At 41.0% G+C, this 24252-nt stretch overlaps 1 protein-coding gene across 8 annotated transcripts in view; it reads right to left on the minus strand.

Annotated features, from left to right (window-relative positions):
• BEND7 (BEN domain containing 7) overlaps window positions 1–24252 on the minus strand; it is a 48111-nt gene that overhangs the window by 12511 nt on the left and 11348 nt on the right. For 4 of the 8 annotated variants that reach the window (XM_064421795.1, XM_064421790.1, XM_064421789.1 and 1 more), the window contains 5 exons: window positions 21296–21595; window positions 15467–15589; window positions 12343–12608; window positions 7251–7476; window positions 2249–2368 (listed from right to left, as the gene is read on the minus strand). In XM_064421795.1, the coding sequence (XP_064277865.1) occupies window positions 2249–2368; window positions 7251–7476; window positions 12343–12608; window positions 15467–15589; window positions 21296–21595 (1035 nt within the window). Of the gene's footprint in view, window positions 1–2248; window positions 2369–5785; window positions 6991–7250; window positions 7477–12342; window positions 12609–15466; window positions 15590–21295; window positions 21596–24252 lie in introns of those variants that run through there. The other 4 variants (XR_010363328.1, XM_064421792.1, XM_064421791.1 and 1 more) reach the window with 4 other exon arrangements.

A 24252-nucleotide genomic window follows, 5' to 3' on the forward strand; every position in this document is an offset into this window, starting at 1 on the left:
TTACTGCAACCAGCTGTCTGCTCCTGCCTCTCTGCTCCCATCTACTGTTTTGCCGTCACAAAGGCCTGGGGAACTTCTTTCTTCAGTGCAAGGTGAGGTTGGGTTAGCTACAGCCACCAGAGGAGATGGCAGGGGCTGGAAAGGTGCAAGTGGTGCTGTTCAGTCACTCCTGACACACTGAAAACAGCATGTCTGCCTCTGGCCACATTAGAGAATCTGGGGCACTTCAGGGATTGGCCAGGAAACAGCACCAAAAAAGAGCTTTTCTACCAATCTAGGTATTGTGCAGGGTTTTTTTCAACAAATAAACTCGAGAGGCTGCTAGGTACACTGCTGTTCACTGTGCATCCACATACAGGTGAACAAGTTACCTTCCCTCTGCAGCACAGACAGGGGAGCCTATCTGATTCTGGCACACTACTCAGCTTCACTTATTTTCCTTCATAGTCTTGCTAGCTTACATACAATATCCTCTGCTTAGATTCTCCCATCCTGAGCAAGGACCAGAGATATAGGTGGCCCCATTTGAAAAGCAAAAGCTGAATGTCATTGTCATTTTAATTAATATCCTGCAGAAGCAAGAAGAAAAGCAAATAAAAAAGGATGAAAGAAAATAAAAATCAAAACAAAATCAGGTCAATCCTCTTTCCTGAGGGATCTTCTGCAGACAACCCAAGGATCCCCACATCCTGCACTGCACCCTTCACCTAACTGTAGCCTGACATCCCACTTCCACCCTCCTGTCCTGGGGAGGCCGAAAGGCAGCTTTGGAAGGGGCAGAAAGCAATCCTGTTGTACAACACCAGTAATCTGACACTGCCTTTAACGAGATTATCTTGTATCCCTCTGTCCTCCCTCCCCCAACACACAAGAAACCCTTTTTAAGGCCAGTGCTGGTTTGTTTCTCTGCCCTGGGAAGCTTATGCTACCAAATAATCTGCACTTTTGTCCTCCCCCTGCGTTATTTCTGTCTCTGGGTGTTTCTCATTTTCCTCTGTCTTATGCTTTTCCCTCCTGGCATTAATAACGTTGTGGAGAATGATTTCAGATGCCAGCCTAAGTGTGTGTTTCAGAGATGCAGCTTTGGACAGAAAAGGTTGGCCCTGTGAGACAGGGAGTTGGAGAGGACATTTCCTGCGGTCTTGCTCACCACCAGGGACCACAGGGTGAGCATCCCCTGCGGAGCCATCAGGTTTCCCATCCCATGGATGCTAACAGGCATTAATTAATTAATTAATTGTGGTGATGGGCAGAAGGGAAGAGGGGAAAAGGCAGGCAGCTAAATACAGTAACAACAAAGGACTGTGTTGAAGGAGGTGGCACAAGTGAAGTGCCTCAGACAACAGTGTCAGATATGCCCAGAGAGAGACAGGACAGAAATACAACCCTGAGAGAGCCTTAAGGAAACTGCAGGCTGAGAAAGGGGAAGTGAAGCCTCGTGTGGAGAAAGCCCCTTGTAGGACTGGAGGGATGAAGATGGGAAGGAGACTAGTTATGGCTTATAAGGTAATTACATGTCTCTTAATCAGTAACACTGCTGTTCCAAGAACCCTTCTGGGGATTTCCAGGCTGCACATTCATGGCTGGAGCTGGGGGCTCAGGAGCCACTGTCAGGGTGAAAGCTCAGCACTGAGCTCGCTGCAGGCTGGTCCCAAGCATCCAGGTTATCCCAGCCCAAGCTGAGCAGCTTTGCTGCAAAACCCTGCCTACATTACCTGTCACTGCTGGCAAGCTGCCTCCCACGTATTGCAGAGCCTTGCTGGCACAACCAGGGTGGGTGGCTGGGTTTTCTTTTGGTTTGTTTTGGGGCTTTTTTTTCTGATTCTTTCACAAGGAATGTGAGAAGACTCATCTATTCTTCCAGACACATACAGTTTAGAGGGAAAGGTCAGTTGGGTTATGCATTAACAGTACAGTCAGTGGCTTGTCAGACTAAATAACACAGAATTAAAAAACTTCTACCTGCAACCCTGGATGGATCAGCTAATTTCTGGGAAGAAGAGTTTGGATGCTAAAGGAAAGCAGGCAACATTTGAGAAACACTCAAACTTAACTCGCCTGTAGAGACAGCTCCTAAACCTGCTACCATTCCAAACCCACAGAAACCTGCTAAAGTGTTAGAGTTCTAATTTTCAGAGAATGAACAAGTACAACTCTACAATCAACAGGAAAAATACTTCTGTGGATATAAAGGCTGTAAGCCTTTTTAATTACACTCACATGTTGTAATTCATATTTTTATACATACCTGAGCCTCTTTTTAATCGCCTTCTTGCAAGTTTAATTTGATCCTGAAGAATCTGGACCCAGTCCCTAGGACCAGGAAGTTTATCCACATGGTTAGCAGTGCAGTACTTTTCTGTAAAGACTGAAATAAAAAGATACCACTTTTTTGACATGTGCCACCAAAAATGGAGAAAAGGAGATGGGAGAGGGTGTTAATCAAAATATATGAAATTATTCAATTATCAAACAGAATTTTAATGGCCAAATGTAGGATTGTGAGAATAAAGCCCAACTCAGTGTATCACAAGTTCACCATTCAGAAGTGACTTGGCTGCATAAATATCACAGGAATGACATCATTACTATGCCTAAAAGTCTGTCCCAGAGAAATGTTCTACACCTGATGTCTTCATGAGATTCACACAAAATGATCACAGAAAAATAACAGTGTACTTAGAACTGAGTCTCAGATGTGGCAGGCACTTTTTAATGCTGCCTTCCATATGGTACAGGTAGAGAGCTGAAGATCTGGTCATTTGGTGGCCTCTTGGTCGGGTTCCTAAGGCTGCAGGAAAAGCTGTGAAAGAGTAAAGTCCTACCACTGTGGAAATCTCCACAGTTTTTATACTGCCAAACCAGATGGAATAGAATTTTTATAAAGCTACTAAAAAAAGAGGCACTATTACTGAGAAAAAAACAATATCCTACAGGTCAAATTTTGTGTTTTGTAAAAAAGGTACAGAGAGAGTCAACATTATCTTTAAATCCATATTTACAACAAACCTAACAGTGTTATACCAAAAATATAGAATTACAAATGGAGTGAAACTGATGCAATTGATTTTCATCATGCAACTGAGAGGTATGCAAAAAATAAAAAAAATAAACAAGTGCAGAAATAGAAAAAATATTCTTGCTGTTAGTATTGCTATTGTAGACTTGGTCTTGGTCAGAGGTCTCAGAGCCCAGTAATGTCCAATTATGAGTGGCAAGCAAAGTGAGAAAGCTGGTCCCAGATCAAGGGATTTGTAACCCTTGAAAATAAGTATCACTTAATGGAATCAGGAAACGTGCAACAAAAAAATGGGAATTTAAGTATTTTTATACACACTTTTGAAGCAGCACTACCTGCTAAGTATAAGAGAACCAAAAGTAATCTCCCCCTCCAAACTCCTTCCACGCTAACAGCTTCACAAAACCATGGTGAGGCAGGCATCATCAACACCTTGCAGTGCAGTCTGATCTACAAGGACATCAGACCAACTCTGAGGGCTGCCCACTCAAGTCAATACACCCCCACACATTCACAGTGTTTGATTTGCAACAATCATCATCTTTGGGAAGGTAGGAATAATCTTTCCCTTCTGAGTCCATATGGTATCTGACACAGTGGACACCTGATGAACGACTTGCAACTCCTACTTAAAAACTGCTCAATGTGTGGTTAGACAAGTAACAACATGGACAAAAAGGAATGGGAATGCAGCAGCAAGGAGGCAGGAGAATTGGGACCTGCCCTTTCCAGTCCACCCAAGCTGTATGGTATTAACAAACCCTCTGCCAGAGAAATAGTGACTGGTTTGAATTCAAAGGGGACTTTAAAGACCATCTAGTCCAACCCCACTGCTATGAGTAGGGACATCTTGCACTTCATCAGATTGCTCAGTGCCCTGTCCAAGCTGATCTTAAACACTTTCAGGGATGGAGCACCCACAGCTTCTCTGTCAAACTGTTCCTATAGTCACCATCATCACCAAAAAGAAAAGGCTTCTTAATGTCCAACTAAATGCACCCTCTTTCATTTTAAAGCCACTGCCCTTTTGTCCTGTCACTACAGGTTCTGGTAAAATATCCATCCTCATCTTTCTTACAAGCCTCTTTTATATTATTATTATATATTTATATTATATTAAAAGGCCACAATAAGGTCTGCTAGAGCTTTCTCTTCTTCAGGCTGAACTACCTCAAATCTCTCAGCTGGTCTTCACAGGAGAGGTGCTCCAGCCCTCTGACCATCCTGGTGGTCTCCTCTGGAATTGCTCCAACAGGTCCATGTCTTTCCTGTGCTGGGGACCCCAGAGCTGTCTGCAGCACTGCAGGTGGGGTCTCACCACAGTGGAGCAGAGGCACAGAATCATGACCACAGTTCTTGTGATGCCACCTGGGATATAGCTGACTTTCTGAGCTGTGACATTGCTGGCTCATATCTAATTTTTGTCTAACAGTAGCCCCAAGTCCATCTCTGAGAGCAGGGTTGCTCTCAGTCCCTTCATCCACCAGTCTATGCTGATACTGGGGACAGCCCCAACCCAGATGGAGGACCTTGCACTCGGTCTTGTAAAACATCAGGAGGTTCACATGGACCCAACTCCTCCAGCCTGCCAAGGTCCTGGATGGCATCCCTTTCCTCCTGTCACCAACCACACCACTCAGGCTGGTGCCATCTGCAAACTTGCTGAGGGTGCCCTAGAAACCAGTGCCTGTGTCATTGATGAAAATATTAAACTGTACTGGTCCCACTATGGATCCCTGATGGACACATCACACTTGTATCTGAACACAGCTCACTGATTTCTGCAGGGAAGGATTTTACTAGCTGAATTTCTAGTCAACAACCCAAAGGAAAAATAAGTGCTTCTGACTAGTTTTATTTTTTCATCTTTTTTTTTTTTTTTTTTCCCCCAGTTCTGAGTGCAAGACTCACAAGAGAAGCTGACTGCCCAGGAGAAACACTGCAACTGATACAAGTGCCACTGAATACCCAAAGTCAAAAGAGAGAATTGCTCCCTGGCTAATCATTCTGTTGCAGAAGCATTAAATTACTTTTAAGGACAGCAGTGAAAATGTTTTCAGACAGGAAGAGTGATTTTCAAGCAAACAGTCCCTCCTTTAAATTCTCTGCCCATTTTTGTCATTAATGTAGCCTTTTGTATCTCTGTCATGGAAAAGGACTAAAAGTGCCACTAAAGGATATCTGGGCACGTGGTAGAAGAATGTCCTAATGATAATAATGCAAACAACATGATGCTGTTCTTGTAGAGATTTCATACTGGCTCAGTTATTTCTTGGAATAAATGAAACCACAGTGTCTATAGCCCAGCTCCTTGGAGGGAAGAAGGGTGCTATTGGAGCCAGACTGAGTGAAGACCCACAGGACGTCAGACCTTGGCATCTTATTCCATCACAGATTTAGGGACAGGCTTCCCTATCAGGGATCAGGCACTAGCATTTGGGCAATACTGTAAATACCAATAAAGATCACTGTTATGGCAGTGGTACCTAGTAGTACCATCACAGATTAAACTTTTCTGTTGGAACTACAAGTCCCTCCTTTCTTCTCTTAAACTCAAGGGAAGAGGTTAAGCCAAGCCTCAGAATTTGCTCCACTAGTACAATCTTAGCTACTGAGAAACACTGCTCTCTGCAGTGTGTACCAGCTGCTATTTTAGTAGTCCTGTTGCATTTACTGTAAAACATTTATCAAGTGCTGTCCAAATTAGAGTGGCTTTTTTTGAAGTAATTTTGAACTCCTCTTTCTTTCATTTAACTTATTTATTAAAGCTTTTAAGAAACAATGAGATACAGATAGAGGGAGTTCAGACGGATTTTTGCAGATTACTGAGCTCAAGAAAAGAAGGTACATAACAGTGTTTGTGATTTAAACCTAAATACAAACACAACTGTAAGAAAGTCTGTCAGCTGCTCTGTAAGACATATTAGGACTATGACATAGGCACAGCATACACTTTACTGCAGAACTGCACAGATGAGTGTCCTCTGAAGGCCCCCATGCCCAGCCTGCTGCTCAAAGTATGGCCAACTAGATAACTGTGTGTGGCCAGTCACACTTTGAGTATTTCCAGGGATGGAGGTCCTGCAGCTCCTCTGAGCCCCTACTGCACTGCTCAACCCTTATGCTGAAAATGCTTCTTATCAAATTGCACTTTTCCATGTGTTCAGTGCCTCTTGTGCCTCTGAGAAGAGTCTGACTCCACTTCTCCACATCATCCCATTTAGGTACTTGTGAACAGCAGTAGGGCCTCTCCTGAATCACCCTCTCTCCAGTTCTCTCAGCCTGCCCTCATTTGATACTGCAGCAGGGAAGTGGTGAAGTCCTAAGTCTTGGTGGTCCCTCCACTGGACTCAAGCCAGTTTGTCAATGTCCTTCTTTCATGGGGAGAGAAGTCCAAAAGTTGGCACAGAGGTGCCTGCAGAAGATTTTCCTGCCTCCTTTTGCTGCCAATGGACTCACAGAAGCTCTTCTCATTGCCCTGTGTCTAAGTTAGCAATCTGTACCTGAGAACAAATCACAGCCTCTAAAATAAGCTCACTCTTAGAGCTTATTTTTGGCCTGTCTTTTGATAATGTGGGTATTGTCCCTACAATATCAGGTTTCAAAATAGAATTCAGTTCAGAAGCTCTGGCCTAATAATACCAGCCCTTTATAAGCTGTCATCACAGAGTTTGAAGGTACATGTGCTCTTCTGGAAGCTAGACAGCAGTGACTGCTAGGAAAAATCAACCAGCAAAAGGTGCTCACACCAAGAAATTTGCTCCCCCAAGATAAGGACCACTGTACTTATGAGCATCAAACTCATCTCATGCCAGTATTATCTTCCTCTATCTCTCCCCAATCCAGCCAGCAACTACTGAAAAATTTACAGAGCAGACACAGTCAAATACAGTGCAAGACTCAGAACCTTGATTGAAGTGTATCAGTTACACTGTCATTATGTTTTCAAGATTTCTTTGCATCTCTGATATCTGGGGGAAAAAAATAATTATCTTGCATGAACACTGAGTTTCCAACCTTAGAGCCTGACTTCAGAAACCAGGATCACTGGCTTAAAATTAACACAAGCTGTCCCCGTAGAAGCTATTTTTAACAAGTGAATGAAAGGGAATAAAAATAAGACTGCATATTTTAATAGACCTAACACACGTCAGAAATTCTAATCCCCTTACACTCTCCTTAGCTGAGAATATGTTCTAATTACACATAAGAAAGAAAGCAGAAAACTTACCTTTTATTGCACCCACAATATTTTGGTCTAGTCCTTTCCGGTTGTCATTGAGCCCTCTTTTCCTTTTGCCATTTGGTAAAGAATTAGCCAAAGTCTTGTCATCAAAAAATGCACAGACCAGCTTCCTAAAGAGCAGACTTCCTGAGCGAGTGTAGTTTGATAGTATAGAGTCCAGCTGTGATTTTGGCATGAAGACATCAAAGCCTTCTGCAAGTTGCACTTCTGGCTACCAAAAGAATACAAATGTTTTAATTAAACGAGCATTCAAAGACATTATTTAACTTCAATCATGCATCTGGCGAGACTTTACAATCACTTCATCAAACCATGAATCTTTTCCCAGCTATTCAGGACCACAGCAGCCTAATTCATTGAAATCAAACTCCATCAGTGAATAAGCACCTTAAAAGGCAAATCAAACAATCACACTCCTTGTCTAATGTCTGTAAAAGTTAACAACTACTGACATCATTTCTAGGCATACAGCTAACAAAAAGGCAGGAGATACCTTTCAATGTTGGGTAATAATGACAAAGCACAGGATCATGGCAGAGCAGCACTCCAAAGTGATGCTTTTTGAACATTTATCTAACCATTTAATGGACTTGTTTCACTGCCAAATGCTGTGAACGAGTGTGCTGTGGGGCAGCCAGGCACTTCCAGGAAGCACAAATGCAGGGATACTGGCCCAATCCGTGTGGCTTCCCAAGAGGGAAGATATGGCCCACATGAGTATAGGCAGATGATGAGTTCGAGGTTGCCCCTGGAGCCAGCACTTGCTGGGCATCCATTTGTCCCTCCTTTCCATAGTCCCAAAATGCATGTTTAGAAGAGGATGATGTTAGGCAGTTTATTTCAGTACAAAAACCCTCAATGGTGAATCACAGGGATTTAAGTGACTGCCAAGGTGAAATGGAAGGGAAGAAGAGAAAAGAAAATCATGCTGTATTTCACAAGAGTTTTCTCTCAAGTACACTGAGGGCCAAAATAGACAAAGGCCTTTGAGGAAGTCCCCTTACCAAGAGTCTTTTTGCTGCCCCTGTCTGTACATATCAGAAATTACATGAACACCATTTGCAGAATTTTTTTCTGTGAGTACCATACAATGCTTATGGTAAGACTTCTTCACAGAATAATCACATATCTAGAACACACATTGGGAATAAACTAAAATTTTGATAATACTGTTTAGAAGTTGGCAAGGAGGTAAAAGAATCAGTGATCATGATGTGAGGAAATAAGCCAATATTACAGCCTTGCTCCTAAGTACTTGCCCCTTTTTCCCCCTACATGAAATATATTCAGCAATGCTGATGCATTTTCAGAGAAGTTTACAGAGCAAGAGCAAATGCCGTCTCCCATCATATCACCTGCAAACATCTTGAGTCTAGACAGAAGAAGGGCTGCCAATCTCAGAACAATTTGGCTGTGTAATTCTTTTCCCATGGATTTCTAAAAAGCAGCATGGAGAATGTTGCAGCAAGTAGAGTATATCCAAAGCATGTACTGTCATGGGATATGGATATGTACTGAGCAATAAAACTGAAGATTACAATGATTTAGGTAGTCAGGATGAAGAATCTTAAAATATGAAGAGAGCAACAACAACAACAAAATTCTAAGAAGCATGTAGTTCCTCAGCTTGTTCTGGATGAAAATTTGGATTTTTGTCTCAAGAACTTTGAAAATGCTGGATCCAGCAAAACAGTCAGTTACTGACATTTGACAGTATTCCAGTGTAGGTGGGTTTAATATGTTACTTCTAAACTTCTGATGACAGAAAAGATTTTCAAGAGTAAATAAATGTGGGCCAAGTTTACAACTTGAGAAAAATTCTACTTCATGTAAATCAAAAACCAGAACGCAGCTGATATGGTGATGAAGGACACCTGCCCTATTCTGTTTCTTTGGTCTTGTGATAGCCATCTAAGATGACCTCAATGATCCAGACACCCAGGGCAGAGAAATTATAGAAACACAGAAAAATTTAGATTGGAAAAAGCCTTAAAGATTATTAAGTCCAGCCATTAACCCACCACTTAACCATGTCCCCAAGTGTCACATTTACATATCTTTTAAATGCCTCCAGGGATGGTGACTGCCACCACTTCCCCAGGCACCCTGTTCCAGTGCTTGACAACCATTTTGGAGAAGAAATTTTTCCCAATATCCAAAGTAAACCTTCTGAGGTGCAACTTGAGGCCATCTCCTCATATCACTTGTTAGTTGGGAGAAGAGATGGACACCCACCTGGCTATACCCTCCTCTCAGGGAGTTGCAGAAAGTGATAAGGTCATCCCTGAGTGTCCTTTTCTCCAGGATAAATATCCCAGCTCCATTGCTCTTCTCTGGACATGCTCCAGACCCTCAGTGTCTCTGTTGTGAGGAGCCCAAAACTGACACCAGGATTACACCAGGATTTGAGGTGAGGCCTCACCACTGCTGAGTACAGAGGGACAGTCACTGCCTTGGTCCTGCTGGCCTAGCTGCTGCTGGTACCCTCACCAAAAGCCAGTTGTTCCTGTGGTACCTTTTCTGAACCTCTTACTTAAAACCCAAAAAGCCAGAAGGATCATGAGGCCCTGCTATTATCTTCTCTATTTGTATTGAAAAATCAAGTGAGTCTATCTCTTCTCTCTCCTCTCCTCTCCCTTCTCTTCCCTGGTCTTACCTTAGAACACCTGCATTACACTTTGGCAGGTGCACCAACCACCCTGCAATACAGCTGTAAAATACATTTCAAACCTTACCATTGTACCACTGTGGAGGAGTCAGTATTATTTTAGTTTTGATTGTTTTATTCTTAATATAGCAATCAATTTGTTTATCAGTGAAACGGTTTGGAGGCAAAACTATGATTTATTCTTGCTTTTCTTCACTAGTTAGCTATTCTTAATCAAAGACAATCAGTAACCATTTGAACTTCATGATCACTCTGAATGTAATTTCTCAAAGAAAAAGCACTTATTAATAGATAATGATCATGGCAAAGAGGAACTGGAGGGTAAACTATTTGTGAACAACAAAATAAAGAAGACCTGAATGCTAAAGGCTTTTGCTGTGCTAAAATTAACAATGAATTAGATTTAATCCTAGATATTTTAGTAGGTTGTAATGTGGAGATTAAAAATTATTAGGATATAAATGAAATATTACAACTGTAAAACAACACAAGTTCAACTAGGAGTTGTAATCAGATAATTGCATTTATAAAGCAGGTTCTCTGATCCATGGTCCAGATTGAGGGCTTGTCTCACTGAGACATTTTCCACCTCTGTATGTAGCAGTATTTCATCTCAGCAAGTCTGGACTAACTGCACTGGTTTTGGCATCCCTGATTTTACAGCCATTAAATTTGGATTCTTCTTTAAGTTCAATAAATGTTGGCAAAATAGCAGTGGCAGCAGTAGTGATGTATGACACAGCACACACTACAGACAACCTGTGGAATATTCTCAAGGGAACATTCATTTATGGTGCTTTGTAAAATGTCTTTCAGGTTTTTTCAGGCACACAGACATGCTGGTTGTGACCACAGCAGAGATGCTTATGAAAAAGTAGAAAAAGATAATGCTGCCATTCATTCTCAAAGAAGTGACTTTCTTAAGTCTTCTCAAAATATTTAAGGTCACATTTTATTTTTGCATTAAATATATCTGTTTTCAGAACTCAAATGTTTTCTTTCCACAGACAAAACAAAATCAATTTGTGTGTCATGGGGTTCTGGCTCCGTAAATTTAGTCAAAAAACTGTTGTGGCAAGCAAAGGCTCAAGCATGGAAGGACAGATGAAGACCTGATTTACGAGCCAAATGTTTTCTCTTTTTTTCCTTAGGTCAAACTGGCAACTACAAAGAATCGTGTCCAGCGATGAAACACATTCATAAAGCCAAATTAAATTCCATTGCAAGCACAGAACTGTTTTCAAAACCGTGTTTCAAGCTGACAAGAGTGCCACAAGCAAAGAAAAATTATAAGCACAAATTGCATACTGGAGATAAATTACCAGTCCTCCCCAAACCTTTACCTCAAACATTATGAAGCTCAGTACTACAAAAGGAAACCCTCTGAAAAAAGCATCAAACTAGTTACTCTGTATCACTACACTGACTCTGTGGCATGAGACTGCAACCTAATTAGTGGTGTGGCTTGCATCTCTGTAACTGAATTATCCTGACTGCTCTTTTTTATTATTAGTTCCCTCTTCCAGAAGGATAGAATATTATCTGTTGCATTGTTTTCATTTACGCTTATTGATACGGAATTTAATTATGTTTTTCTAGCTCATAGTACTTAGGAAATTGGAAAGAGCCTGCTCAAAATTAAAAATATATTAGAGGAATTAATGAACAGTTTACTCGTCGGTGAACTGGTTTGGATGACATCAATTTGGACATTAAACAAAGCCAATTATCCACCAGAGACATGGAATTTCTATCAGTGTGTACATGAATCAAGAAAACATGCTTACTGCAATTTTTTATGGGAAAAGTGCATATTCTTAGAGTGGCAAATTTTGGCCGTTTTAGTCACACTAACATCATCAACAGTGCTGAGGCCCTACTCCAGCACACAGAGCAATCAAGACCAAATGACCCAATTCAGCAAAGACTCAATATGAATTTTTCTAGAGATGAGGAGTCCCCCAAAGTCAGGGGGACCAGAAAAGCAGGAAAGCACCTAAATACTCCTTGGCAGGATAAGGACCCATGTGTGGACTACATGGGCTCATCAGCAATGATGGGGCTGTGAATGCTTTACACACCTTGCACTTTTCATGGCTCCTCATCTCAACCGTGGCTCTTGGCATTGGGAGAGATGAAGAACAAGTTTCCACTGAAAGCTCAAAGAACAGGAGCCTTGAACTCAAGCAAAAACTTCACCTTTGTGAAAGTTGAAAAAAAAGACCCAAAATCTCATAATGAGCACACCACACATCGAACCCTAACATCTCCATTCACTCCTACCCAAGATTTGCTTGTTCATTCTAACAAAAAGTGGGAACATGCATCAATATCACTTGAGTACTGATTCTCCTGAATGAGTCAGTATTTCAAAATCTTGCGACCCTGCATATTAAAATTTTAACTTACATCTGATGAAGTTGATTCAAGGATAATTCCAAACCCTGAAACAGGGGTCTCTGGCTTCAGGGGGGGTTCAATTGCTTGCAGACTTGGTTGTTCTGTGTTTGCTGTCAGTCTCTTCTCGTTCTCTGGAGAGCTGGGTTTCTTATTTGTGGAAACTGCTTCAACAACTTTGAGGGGCAGTTTTCTCTTTTTATTTCTCTTTCTTGATATTGTTGACTTCTGTGCACAAATCAAAGGAACAGGAGGCTGCTGTCTGTTTTGAGTCCCAACTGAATGAAAGAAATTAATGCATTAATTTTACAGACAAAAGCCCATGAATATCCACACAGATGCACCATTAAACTACTGACTCACTGAACTTATTTTCTAGATAAGTGATGTGATTTTCAGGGCTGCTGGTGCATGGGAAACAAATAAGTTTTATCACCTTTGCATAATTTTCCAATCTGTACAATGGGGATAATGACAGTGAGCTCTGTGGTGAGGCTTTTCAAGCCATGCTGATGAACAGTATTTTAAGGAAATTAGGAATATACAGTTCTTTTGCCTAGTGCCCACTGGATGGCTGGTGACATGAAGCACTTAAGTGATGATTAATTTGTGCGCCCTCTAAGTGACTGAGAATCTCACTCTTTGAGGATCTCTTCCTGATAAAGTAAGATAATACAAGTGCTAATGCAATTACAGTTATTTTTATGACAGTGGTCTCCAAGTTAATTAGCTCAGCAAGAACATTTCAAGTACTATTATGTCAAGAATGAGTGAAAACACTATTCAATAGTTTAATTTCTGAGGGAGAAGAAGTAACCCAAAGTTCCATCAGTTTGTTTTGCTCATACACAAAAGCTGACATGTATTACCTCTGAAATATAAGAAACCATATTTTACATTTATCAATATTTTGCATTTTCCGGTATCCACAATCATTTATATAAATTAAGGCACAAACCCTGAACCTGTACCAATACAAACAAGCCCCCCCAAGAAGGATGCTATCAAGATACCATTATGTCTGTGGATAAATCACTAAGATCAAGGTCAAAACAAACAAAGAAAAAGCCAGAAGTGTTCTACATGCAGATCAAACTCATTAAGATGAGCAGGCTACAAAAAGTCCTCATCTACAAAGCTTCAGGAAGAAAACAAACCTCAGACTATTGTTTATTAAATATTTCTGGAATATTTCATTTCTGGCAAGGATTTACAAGACTGTGATGTGTAGTTTATAATTAAGACAGTAGGGTGTTTGAATACTAAAATTAGTCATTACACTTTCACTTACAGGTTTGAATTTTAGTTTTTTTTTCTTTTAGCAACAAAAATGCCAAATGATTTCTTTCTCTGCAAAACTGTAATTTCAGAAAATATTAAGTATTCCAAGTGAATCAAAAGATTCACGAATTAACAAAGGTACTTACTCTGTAGATACATAATAAATAAGAAATGTTCTGCTACTGAGGAGTCAGCTCTTTTGGCATAGACCCCAGTTTTCTAACTCTCACTCACAAGCCATTTTTCAATCACCCATGTGATTTCAATGAAATAAATTGGTGTGATTGCATAAAAAAATCCCATGTACCAGCAAAAATTGTAAAACTGGGCTTTTGTGTTCTTCTTTGTAAACTGATGACTTCTAGAAAAGCATTTTTATGTGTGTCAACTGATATTACAAAACCTGTCTGGTCGTTCCCATCACTCACTCAAACATTATACACCGTGGAGACAAGGAGTTTAGTCAGCCCTTCACTCCACCCATATTTCAGTTAATTACTCAACACTCCCTTTTCTTACAGAGGTCTTATCCAGCCTCTCCACAAGAGAAGCTTCCATGGCTCCAGTCCCCATCACTCATGCTGGATGGGCAAGTCAGCTGACAAAATCTCCAACATCTCTATCTCCTCATTAGTATTAACACTAATTTTTAGGCAGCACAGAGCCTACAGCTTCACATCAGCCTATGACAACTCTACCTACCACGTTCTCATTATCCTGCTGGCTCAACTACTCCTCTGGCTCTGCACTGCTCTGTTTCAGCTCCCAACCTAGGAGAAAACTAGACTCAGTAATTTCCCCCAGTGAACAAATTATTGCTGGTATACTGAAAGCTGCTACTTCACAGCACAGAAGGGTGCAGGCAACAACATGCAGCAGCTAGCTCAGCTGAGACTACCACTGAGCTAAAAGAGGTTTGAATGAGGAACTAATTGGTAACTTTCAGCTACCTCCAAATTTTAGTTTTCTTACCCCTAAGATTAGTGAACTGGTAAGCAGAACACAGGTGAGGTTGCATTTGGCACCCCTGAATCAATACACTGTGAAAACAAACTGCACATGGTTATGGCATATTGACCTGCCCACTCAGCTCTCATTACGTATCTGATCACATTAATTTAATTTTATTTTCAATTTAGCCTTAAAAGGCTACAAGATAAAATCCCACGTTTCAGGTAACAATCTGAAAAGCAGAAGTTTCATTTCCAAGAAACGTGTGAAAATTTGACTTTGACTGGTATGTCAGGAGAGCAGGAAACAATCCAGGTTTTCCTGAGTGGCCACATGTCACAGTCCTATTTTCAGAAAAATCCCTTCTGTCTTGGGAAGCTGAGAAGCTTCAGAGAAAAAGGAAAACAACAATTATCTGATTTGCTTCTCCTGTGTTTTGCTGCTATGGAATGTGTTTGGATATTGTTTACCAACAGGTGGTTGTTTCACTGGTTTCATGTGAATTGATTTGACTCAATGGCCAATCAGGGTCAAGCTGTGTCGAGGCTCTGGAAGGAGTCACAAGTTTCTTTATTATCTTTTTAGCATTCTGTAAGTATCCTTTCTGTATTCCTTAGTATAGTATGGTTTAGTATTTTTAATATAATACAGTATCATAAAATAATAAATTAGCCTTCTGAGAACACAGAGTCAGATTCATCGTTCCTTCCCTCATGTGGGAAATACCCACACAAACTTTAATCCCCTGGACCATTCCCCAACAGGAAGATCACAGTATCATAGAACAGTTTGGGTTTGGAAGGGACCTCCAAAGACCATCTCATCCAACACCCCTGCAACAAGCTGGGCCATCCTCAACTTGATGCTTGTCACAGGAATGCACACACAGGACTGGTCACTGTACCTGCTTGCAGCTGCATCAATTTTCTCATGGTCTTGAGCTCTTGAAGAATTGCCTGCAGGGTTGACTGGCAATTACACGTACAGCAGTTTGGTCCAACTGATGAATTCACCATTGGAATTTCTCCTGAAAGAGAGTGGAATGAAATGGGTGAGATGTAAGCCGCACGAAATCACCCAGACAACAACTGGCAGGTGTTTGAAACTATGATCAATATGTCAGATTGTAAAATCAGATCAAAAGCATGAAAGGAAGTAGTTTTCAAGATGATTCCTTTTTACAGGAAAGTTTTTACTCAATTACTAATATGTGCAATTATATTGAGTTGGGATGCAATGTTACATGGGCTGGAGAAGACTGCTCAGAGTGTGAATATAATGCACTCCTCACAGCAGGGCTTTCTATTGTCAGGCTGGTTCATCTTGAATAACAAAAGCACCAAACCTCATTACAAACATACTTATTTTATCACACACACAAAAAAGCCCATCTCCTGGAACAGTCTTACAAAGAATGAAGACAGTCTGTGCAATAAAGGTTTGTACTGTACATAAAATGAGGGTCTAGGAATTTTTAAACTGCTTGAATCTTACAGGTGATTCTTTACCATGAGAAGAAGAGAGAATGAAAATAAAATACCCTACTTGGAGAAAAAAAAGTCCCAACAACAGGACAGAGAAGAACCACTGATGATGAAAGCTTTCAAATCTGCTCTTCTGTTTGCTAGGGTGGGATTGTTTTGTATGGTATTTTCCACTACTGTGACCTACAAGATAGGCTTTCCAGAGTTTCCCTTTGAAAATTAATACAGTAGTTTAAGAGATTCCTTTTCTATAGTAATTCTTATTAGTGTTTAACTGAACTTACATAGTTCTAGTTCTAGCCCTCAGCAGTGCTTTTATTAGTGCTTTCCTTTGCAGAAATTTTCCATTTTTTGTTCTGAATTAGAACAGCCTGTAACAGCTGAGGGATTTCAAACTTTGCAGGATAGTTGTATCCTGCACTTTAGCTTAAGACAGCTCTATCCCATGACAGCTATCCCTAGCTGCAAAAAATTCAAAAAAATTTCAAATTTCAACAAAACACCTAACAGTATCTGGTTGAAGCTGAGGCTAGATGGGCACCTCCCTTCCTTTCCAAATGTCCTTACAGTCATTTAAACTGATGGCTATTTTACTGCTCAAGACTGCAGGAGGAGGGATGACCATTTCAAGAAGATAGGTACAAATGCACCTAACAACCTCATTTGGTGTCACACGTGGACTTCAGCCAGTGTATTTCCCTTTTCCTTCTGTAGCCTGACACTTACCAGTGCCCTTTAATCATTACCTAGCTAAAGTGAACATAAGCAATTCATTTAATCTCCACTTACAAATCACCACGTTTTTTGTTATTACTTCTGCTTTCCTCTGAGGCCAAACCAGGTTATTAATACCTTTTCAGGTTTGGGTTGTGTTCCTTCATCAGAGATCCCTGATGTCAGACCCACACAGATCCCCTGACTTCAATCCTCATTTGAAATAACTGAAAATCTGGCCACCACCAGGCACTTGTTCTCTGCCTCCTTCCATAGAGTCCTTCAGACCTGAAGCAACATCTACCAGACTTGAGCAAACTCATGGCCACACTCCAAAGGTGAGCTACTTGTAAAACTAAACTAATGCATCACTTAAAGACAGCTGACATCTTCTGGGTGTCACACTCCTCTTTTCCTCAGATATTTAGATACTCCACACTACTGCAATTACAAATTTTGGTATTTTAAAATATGGTATTTTAAAATTCATACATGAATAAAATCTGTTAAAACTGTATTAAGATAAATGGAGTAGTTAACAAAATCCCTACAAATCTAGCAAGTGCAAATGCAATAGAACCACTGGCTTTATCTCTCAAAGGTTTCAGTTGCAAATAAAATGATTTTTATACTAAAAAGTTATTTGGAAAACAGGCTGAGAATCTCAAAATCAAACAAAAAGGTTTCTGACTCAGCAGGACTCTGCCTAGTTTGATCTCACCCTTCCTTTGTACACAGCCTATTCATTGGAAGTTCCTTGGGGCATGGATGGGATTTTACCTTTTCAATGGTTCATAAAATGTTTAGCCCATTGTTACAGGTACAGAGTAAAAAAAAATGTTATCTTTAGCTTTGCAGCAGATTAATCAGAATCCCTCAACTTGGCTCCACCAATACCCTTCACCTACATGTTTTAAGTAGATGAATTTCAAGACAACTTATAATTCAGCACCAGCATAACTTTACCTTTCAGTAAGACAGTGGGAGCCCCAGAATTTAGAAGAGTTTCATTAACAGACTAATACAAAGTAAGACCATCCTTCCCTCAGTCCTTTCTCAGCTGTTTTAGACTAAAAGATCCTTGGGATGAAGCCTGTCCTTTCTCTTGATCAGAATTCAATATTCTAGAGGGCTTCTGGAAGTGTTTTCTTCTAGAAATGACATCTGAAAGACTCTGGGGGGAAACAGGGTAGGTGGCTTTTGTTTCCTTCTTAACAAAGGCTCTACATCGTGGTGAATTGCACACGAAAACTTGAGCGAATTGTACCAGTAAATACCTGTGCATCTTTCCTGTTGCAATGTAACATGTTCCTAATGAAAACACACAGGCACACAGGCTCCTGATGGAAAACCACAGGGTCTATTTTCCCATTGAGGCATAGGGGATTTACTTTATAATCCCCATTAGCATTGATAGAAATTACCCATGTAAATCTACCATAGGTACTAGGAATGGGAAAAGAGACCACCAATATTTTAAATCAAAGCAGGGTTCTACTAACTCCTTACATATTCATGAGGGTTTTTTATTTTCTTTCTATCCTCCCTCCTCTGATCAGTTATTGTGTTGTAAGAAATATCTAGTAGAGTGTTCTCAGTCATTGTTCTAAGCACTATCTTTATCATTTTTAGAGGACAAAAGCAACCCTTTTCAACTGTTATAAATCAATTTTTAATTTTAAAAGGAGATCAGACTTTTTATTTTTATGAAGGAGTCTTTAAAGAGCCATCTCCCTCTCTTTTGGAAGCTGGCCAGCAGGCAAATTTGATACCTGCCTGTGTGACTGAGAGAAGGAGATGACACAAGTACACGAGCTGCTTCCCCCATTTGAGCAGTAAGTAGCCCAGGACAGTGTTTTTTCCAGCTGGATCTGCTAAGAGGGAATTCACTCACTGTAACTAACATTGTTACCAGTTTATAAGCATGCAAGAACTACCCAGTGAAAATGATCTTGATGCAACCCAAAAGCAATTCAGCTTTTGCTGGATTTGGTACAGAACACAAGAAATGAAACTCAAGTGTGAGTTTACTGTCTATAACAGGACAGACATGGTGCTCATTGTTTGTAGTCCCAGGTGGCTTCCACTAAAAACAGTGGCTCACAGATGTCTACCTAACACCCTGACTTGTGGAACCACCACCTCAAATCTGGTTTGGAATAAATCCCTTTGGTTTTAATGTATGTTCCTACTCTTCCTTCTTTTGCAGCAATGTCTAGGTTTGCCCTGTTCCTCTTTTATTTTTGTTGATGCCTTAAGTTTTAGCTCTCACATTTTTCAGGTTCTGTACTGCATTAGTATATAACTCTGAAATTCATATAGAGTGTTAGAAAGTTCTTTTCACAGGTCAGTAAGGCAAAACAATCCTTTCACAGCTCCAGCCCCCAAAAAGTATGAACAAAAGCAAACTGGGGGGAGCAAAACTGGGAGAATGTAATTTCATTACCTGAAGCTGTGATTGGACAATTAACCCCAATATGTAAATGAACCAAACTTATGAAAGTGTGAAAAACTCATGATCCATTGTCCACCTTGGGTGTAGCCTCAGCCAGGCTCTTGTACTGCCCACGGTGTATCTTTTGAAGGCCTTTTTAGTAAATACCTACTTGATTTCTCTTACTCTGTCTCACTTCTGTCCTAGTATCCTCTCCAGGCATCACTGTCAATAGCTTTCTCGTGAATGTTTTCTATACCAGCACCTATTAAACATTCATTCCAGCCTCTCCTTGAACCACCTTACCCTGTCTGTAGATAAGTATACCACTGAGATGGACTTGATGTGTCTATTACATTCAAATTTGAGCAATTCAGATGGCCTACAACACCCATCTTCATTTTTTATAGAGTATCCATCCACAGTGGATAGAAAGAGTTTCTGAACTCAGATCACCTACTAGAGATGCCTGAACATCTCCCCAGTGATGACCTAAGCCTGACAGCCCCAGGTAATAACATTATGTCTGGCAGTTTTGTTCTGGTGACTTAAACACCACAGTAAGTACCAAGGAGGGAGTAATCTCTCCCTTCAAGTACTGTTCAGCATTTCTACACCCAGCTTTTAAGAACTTTGTCCATCCTCTGAATAACATCTAAAATACTGAGTTTGATGCTCAGGCTCTCAATGCAAGGGATGGGGTTGGGAATCAGGCTGTTAAAATGCCCAGAAGAGCTGTGCCCTGGGTGAGGAGTAGTTTCAGGGCTTACTCGCTGCTCAGAAATGCATCAGAAGTTTTTCTTCCTTAGAGACCAGGCTTTGGAGCACAAGCAGCAGCCAGGATCACAACACCCCATCAGAGGCAGACACCTCAAACCCAACTGCTATGCAGATTGTCTTTTCAAAGGCAGCCAGAGGAGAGGGCCCACACCCTCCTTTATGTAATAACCCAAAAGATTGCATTCCTTTCAGCAGCAGGACAGCTGCAAAGGGAGGTGCCTCCCGGGGTGCTCCCCCAAGGGCTGGGAGCCTAGGCATTTCTCCTGTACAGCCCAAGAGGTTGCCCAACCTGACCCTTCCAGGTCCCATAGACCACTTCAAACCTGTAGGAGATCATAAGTCAACTGAATCCTGCCTCCACATACAAAAAAATCAAAGCTGACATTTTCTTGCATATGGGGCCAAATCCTGTCAACGCATTTTAGCTCACATGCTGAATCAGGCCCCTGAGGGGATAGAGGTGCTGCTCCACCTACTTTCTGGATTTGGGAACAAGGCACCTAATCTATGCAGGCTTGGGCACTTCTGTGCATGCAGAGAACTGTCCCTGCCAGTGCCCAGGGCCTCTGAGGACAAAGAAGGAGATGTGTGATGAATTTTGGGTCCTTCCATATTTAGAAGATTGTTATGGTGGGGTTTTGATAGCAGAGTTTTTTAATCTGGCAACAAAACTTCCATTCTCTGGGACTTACTAAGAAAAAGGCATAGGAAAAATTTTAAAGGCACACTGCCATCTACTTCAGGGCAGAATTCTCTGCCAATACTAGATTGGCCACACTCTAGAACATGCCGTTCATAGGTAGAATCCATCATCTCTTTTCTCCAATAGTCTCATTGGAATAAAAGCCTAAGGCTGTGATGGAATTTTTGTACCTGCAGTTCAGTGGCCTGAACTGTTATAAGGCTGATGCCATCCCCTTATGAAAGGCAGTAGAATCCTGCTCCACAAGCGGTGTCACAACAGTGCTACATTACTCACAGCAAAGAGGAGTGGTAGAGGTTGACATTTAATTAGCCATGAATTTAATAACAATGACAAAAGCTGTTTTAGTAAGTACTGTATAGAAATTAAGCTTGTAAAGGCATTGAGTAATTCTATCCTAACACCATTTTAAAGGCTAAGACAGATGGTAGCAGAATGTACAGTGCCCACTTTCACACCTTTCTGAAGTGATAACTATGTGCTCATTTTGTAGACTCTGAACTGTAACTGCTTTCAGTGCAGTGGTACAACAAATCATCACAACAAAGGCAGATATTTAGCAGAGAACAAGGAGGGGGGAAAAAAAAGGCACCATTCTCAGTGTCTAACAGGTCATACCATTGGATGCCACAGTTCGAGCCTGATTTTGGAATGTTTTGGACCGAGTTCCGTATTGCCCTGAAAAATGGCTGGCCTGGGGTGATAACTCATTCCATGCTCCGCTCTGGGACGGATGAAGGCTCGCCTGGGACTCCGCAGGGGGATTCAGGCGCTGGGCCCAGGCTAAGTCTAAATCTTGGGGCTCCTCCTTCAGTTTTTCTCCTTCTTTGCCAACTCGTTGATAGATTCTTCCAGTGCTGTCATTCAGTAATCTTCTCATCCCTGTAATTTGTTTTTTAATTTCCCGGCTTTCATCTCCTAATGAAAACAGAGCCACAGTTACCACTGTAAATTAGCAAAAACAGTAATGGGTAGCAATTAGTGGTTTTAGATGCCAATAAGAGTTGGAGCAAATAAATAAATAAATAAATAAATAACAACAAGAAAGAAAAGGGATGGCTGAATGGTGGTTGGGATGTACCAGGCTATGCCTTCACACAGCCATGGCTGACAGCTCTCATGCCTGAAAGACCTGCTGAACTTGGCTTTCCTGATGTTGTTTCTAAGGCTTTGATGAGTAAGATTATTTTTTTGCCAGAAGGAAATAATAATAGCTACAGCAATTTCAAATAAACTGTCCTTTTAAGAGACTGATCCTATTCAGGCATTGACATCAGTGGATATTTTCCCTGAGTAAAGCCCAAAGGATCAGAACCTTTATGTATCAGTTTGCTGTATGCTGAAGGATAGATCCTACAAAAAAAAAAAAAAAAGCACAGAAAGCACCACACCACACACATGCAGAACAGTACTGCATCTATTGATTTTAATGAATAGGATTAGTTCCTTATTCCACAGAATTTAGTAATACTGGATTATAGAGGAATAAATGAAACAGTAGCTAATATGTGTGTAACTGCAGATAGCTGAATTGCTGGACGTCTTAAAAATGTAGATTCTAAAAATAAAATGAAAATATATACCAGAAAAATGTGACTGTTCCAAATAAATTCAGGTCATTTAAATAATAAAAGTTACATACTTAATACGTCTGTCACCATTTAAGTATTAATTTTACATATGAAACTGCTGATTGCACAATGAATAGATGTGTTTTGGGCAGATAGTAGCTGTTTTGCTTGTTAAAGCATACATTACACTTCATGAGTAATAAGGAAGTGTTCATTGCCTTTTCTGAAGAAAGAAGCTTCTGGTTTCCTTACTGGTAATAGAAAAATCAAATATCCTAGGCAAATGTCGTAAGTAAGATCTAGAAACTGATGAATCAACCTTCCTTTATAGAATACTTAATAAAATAATGCCTGGTATCCTCTACTCAATTTATATTCCTACTTCCCTAAATAAACCTATTTTTGGAAAAGCAACTGTACAAAGGAAACTTTAGAAGAAAAAAAAACCTACTCTCCAAAAGTCCAGGATGCAAGGTAGGCCGTCTCTGGTTCAACAAGGTACTTGAAAGTGTCCTAAATTTCCAGGCATGTGAACAATTTTATCAACTCAACAGCATCACTCAGTTGCCTAAACTTAGGTTCACATTTAGATAGCAGCTAAACCAGACAGCTAAAAGAGCAGCAAACCCCCCCACCAACACAGGCCAAGCTCAGTGTGGCTGGGACTGCTGCAAGCCTGGTGTGCTGACCACCCAAAAAAGGGAGGTTCTGTTCTAGGAGCAGAATAAGCAGAAGGGGAGAGGAGCTGAACAATGTGCTCCAACCTCTGCTGGATCCCAGCATCTCCTGCTTGACCTGGTGCACCGGTTCCCTGGGCTGGTGCCAGCTGGCTCCAGCCCACCCGATCCAGCCAGGAGAGTGGGCGGCTTGCAAGAAAGCTCCCAGTCCAAACTTAGAAAAATATTTGCCAACCCCGTACAGCAACACTCCAGCAGCATTTCCACTCCAGCTAACGCGGCGAGAAAAACCCTCTGCAAGGAAGTTCTGCACTGTATTTATTTATTTTGTTGGTTTGCCTGCAGATTCATGTGTGCGGGTGTCATTTCATTAACAGTAACAACACCAATTCCTTTAAAATGACACTTTTTGGCCCCAGCCCAACCAGGGCTTGACTGTTTGCAGTTCCCAACCTTGAAAGGCTGCAGAGCAGCACTGGACTCCAGTTACTGAGATACTCACAGCCGTACTCTGCACGCTGCCTCTCTCCTGTACATGGCTGTACCTGTCCCTGTCCCAGCTCCAAACGTTCCCACCATGACACAGCCTGGAGCAATCCCTTCCTGTCGTGCCATTTAACATTATCCTGGGAGTTTTAAGTTGGCGATTTGGATTTGTACTCAATGGCAAAATGTATGTGAGTATCAGAACAGCTTCCCACCCACCTCCTCCTGCTGGGTGCAGGGACTGTGCTGCGTGTCTGGTCGGGTGACACGTTGTTAGAAAGATTAAATTTCCGTTACCCAATTACATAAAATATTAATGTTAATTGAGCTTATTCAGCCTTGATTCTGTTCCCTTGTTCCTTTATATAGGAGTCTTCCTATACAGTGACATGAGCATACTTAGTTCCAGACAGAAAAAACCACTACATTTATGTTACAATAAACCCTGAACTTGCACCCTACATAAACTTATTTTTTTGATTAGATAGATCCTTACAGGGAGATTCACCCTTTGTAAGCTTGTTTGTTGGGGTTCGGCTTTTCTTCTGGGATTTTTCTGTTTGTTTTTTGTTTTGTTTTTAAAATATGTCTTCCCTTTTGCAAGAAAGCACATTAAAAACCTACAGGCTATAAGCCTGACTTAGTCTTCAGTGCAAGTTTACATCTCTCCTCTTCCAGTCATGCCTTTTCCCAGCTTTTAGTTTGTAGCTGACCAGCAACAGCAGCATCCTCCCCACAGGAGTGGAGAGCAGATGATGTTACACCGTCTGAATCTGCAGACAGGTGCAACACCAGTCACAGATTTAACTTCTTGCTCCCTGGTTATCTCATTTGACTATTA

This window comes from Passer domesticus, chromosome 5 (genome assembly GCF_036417665.1).
Source record: "Passer domesticus isolate bPasDom1 chromosome 5, bPasDom1.hap1, whole genome shotgun sequence".
NCBI lineage: Eukaryota > Metazoa > Chordata > Aves > Passeriformes > Passeridae > Passer > Passer domesticus.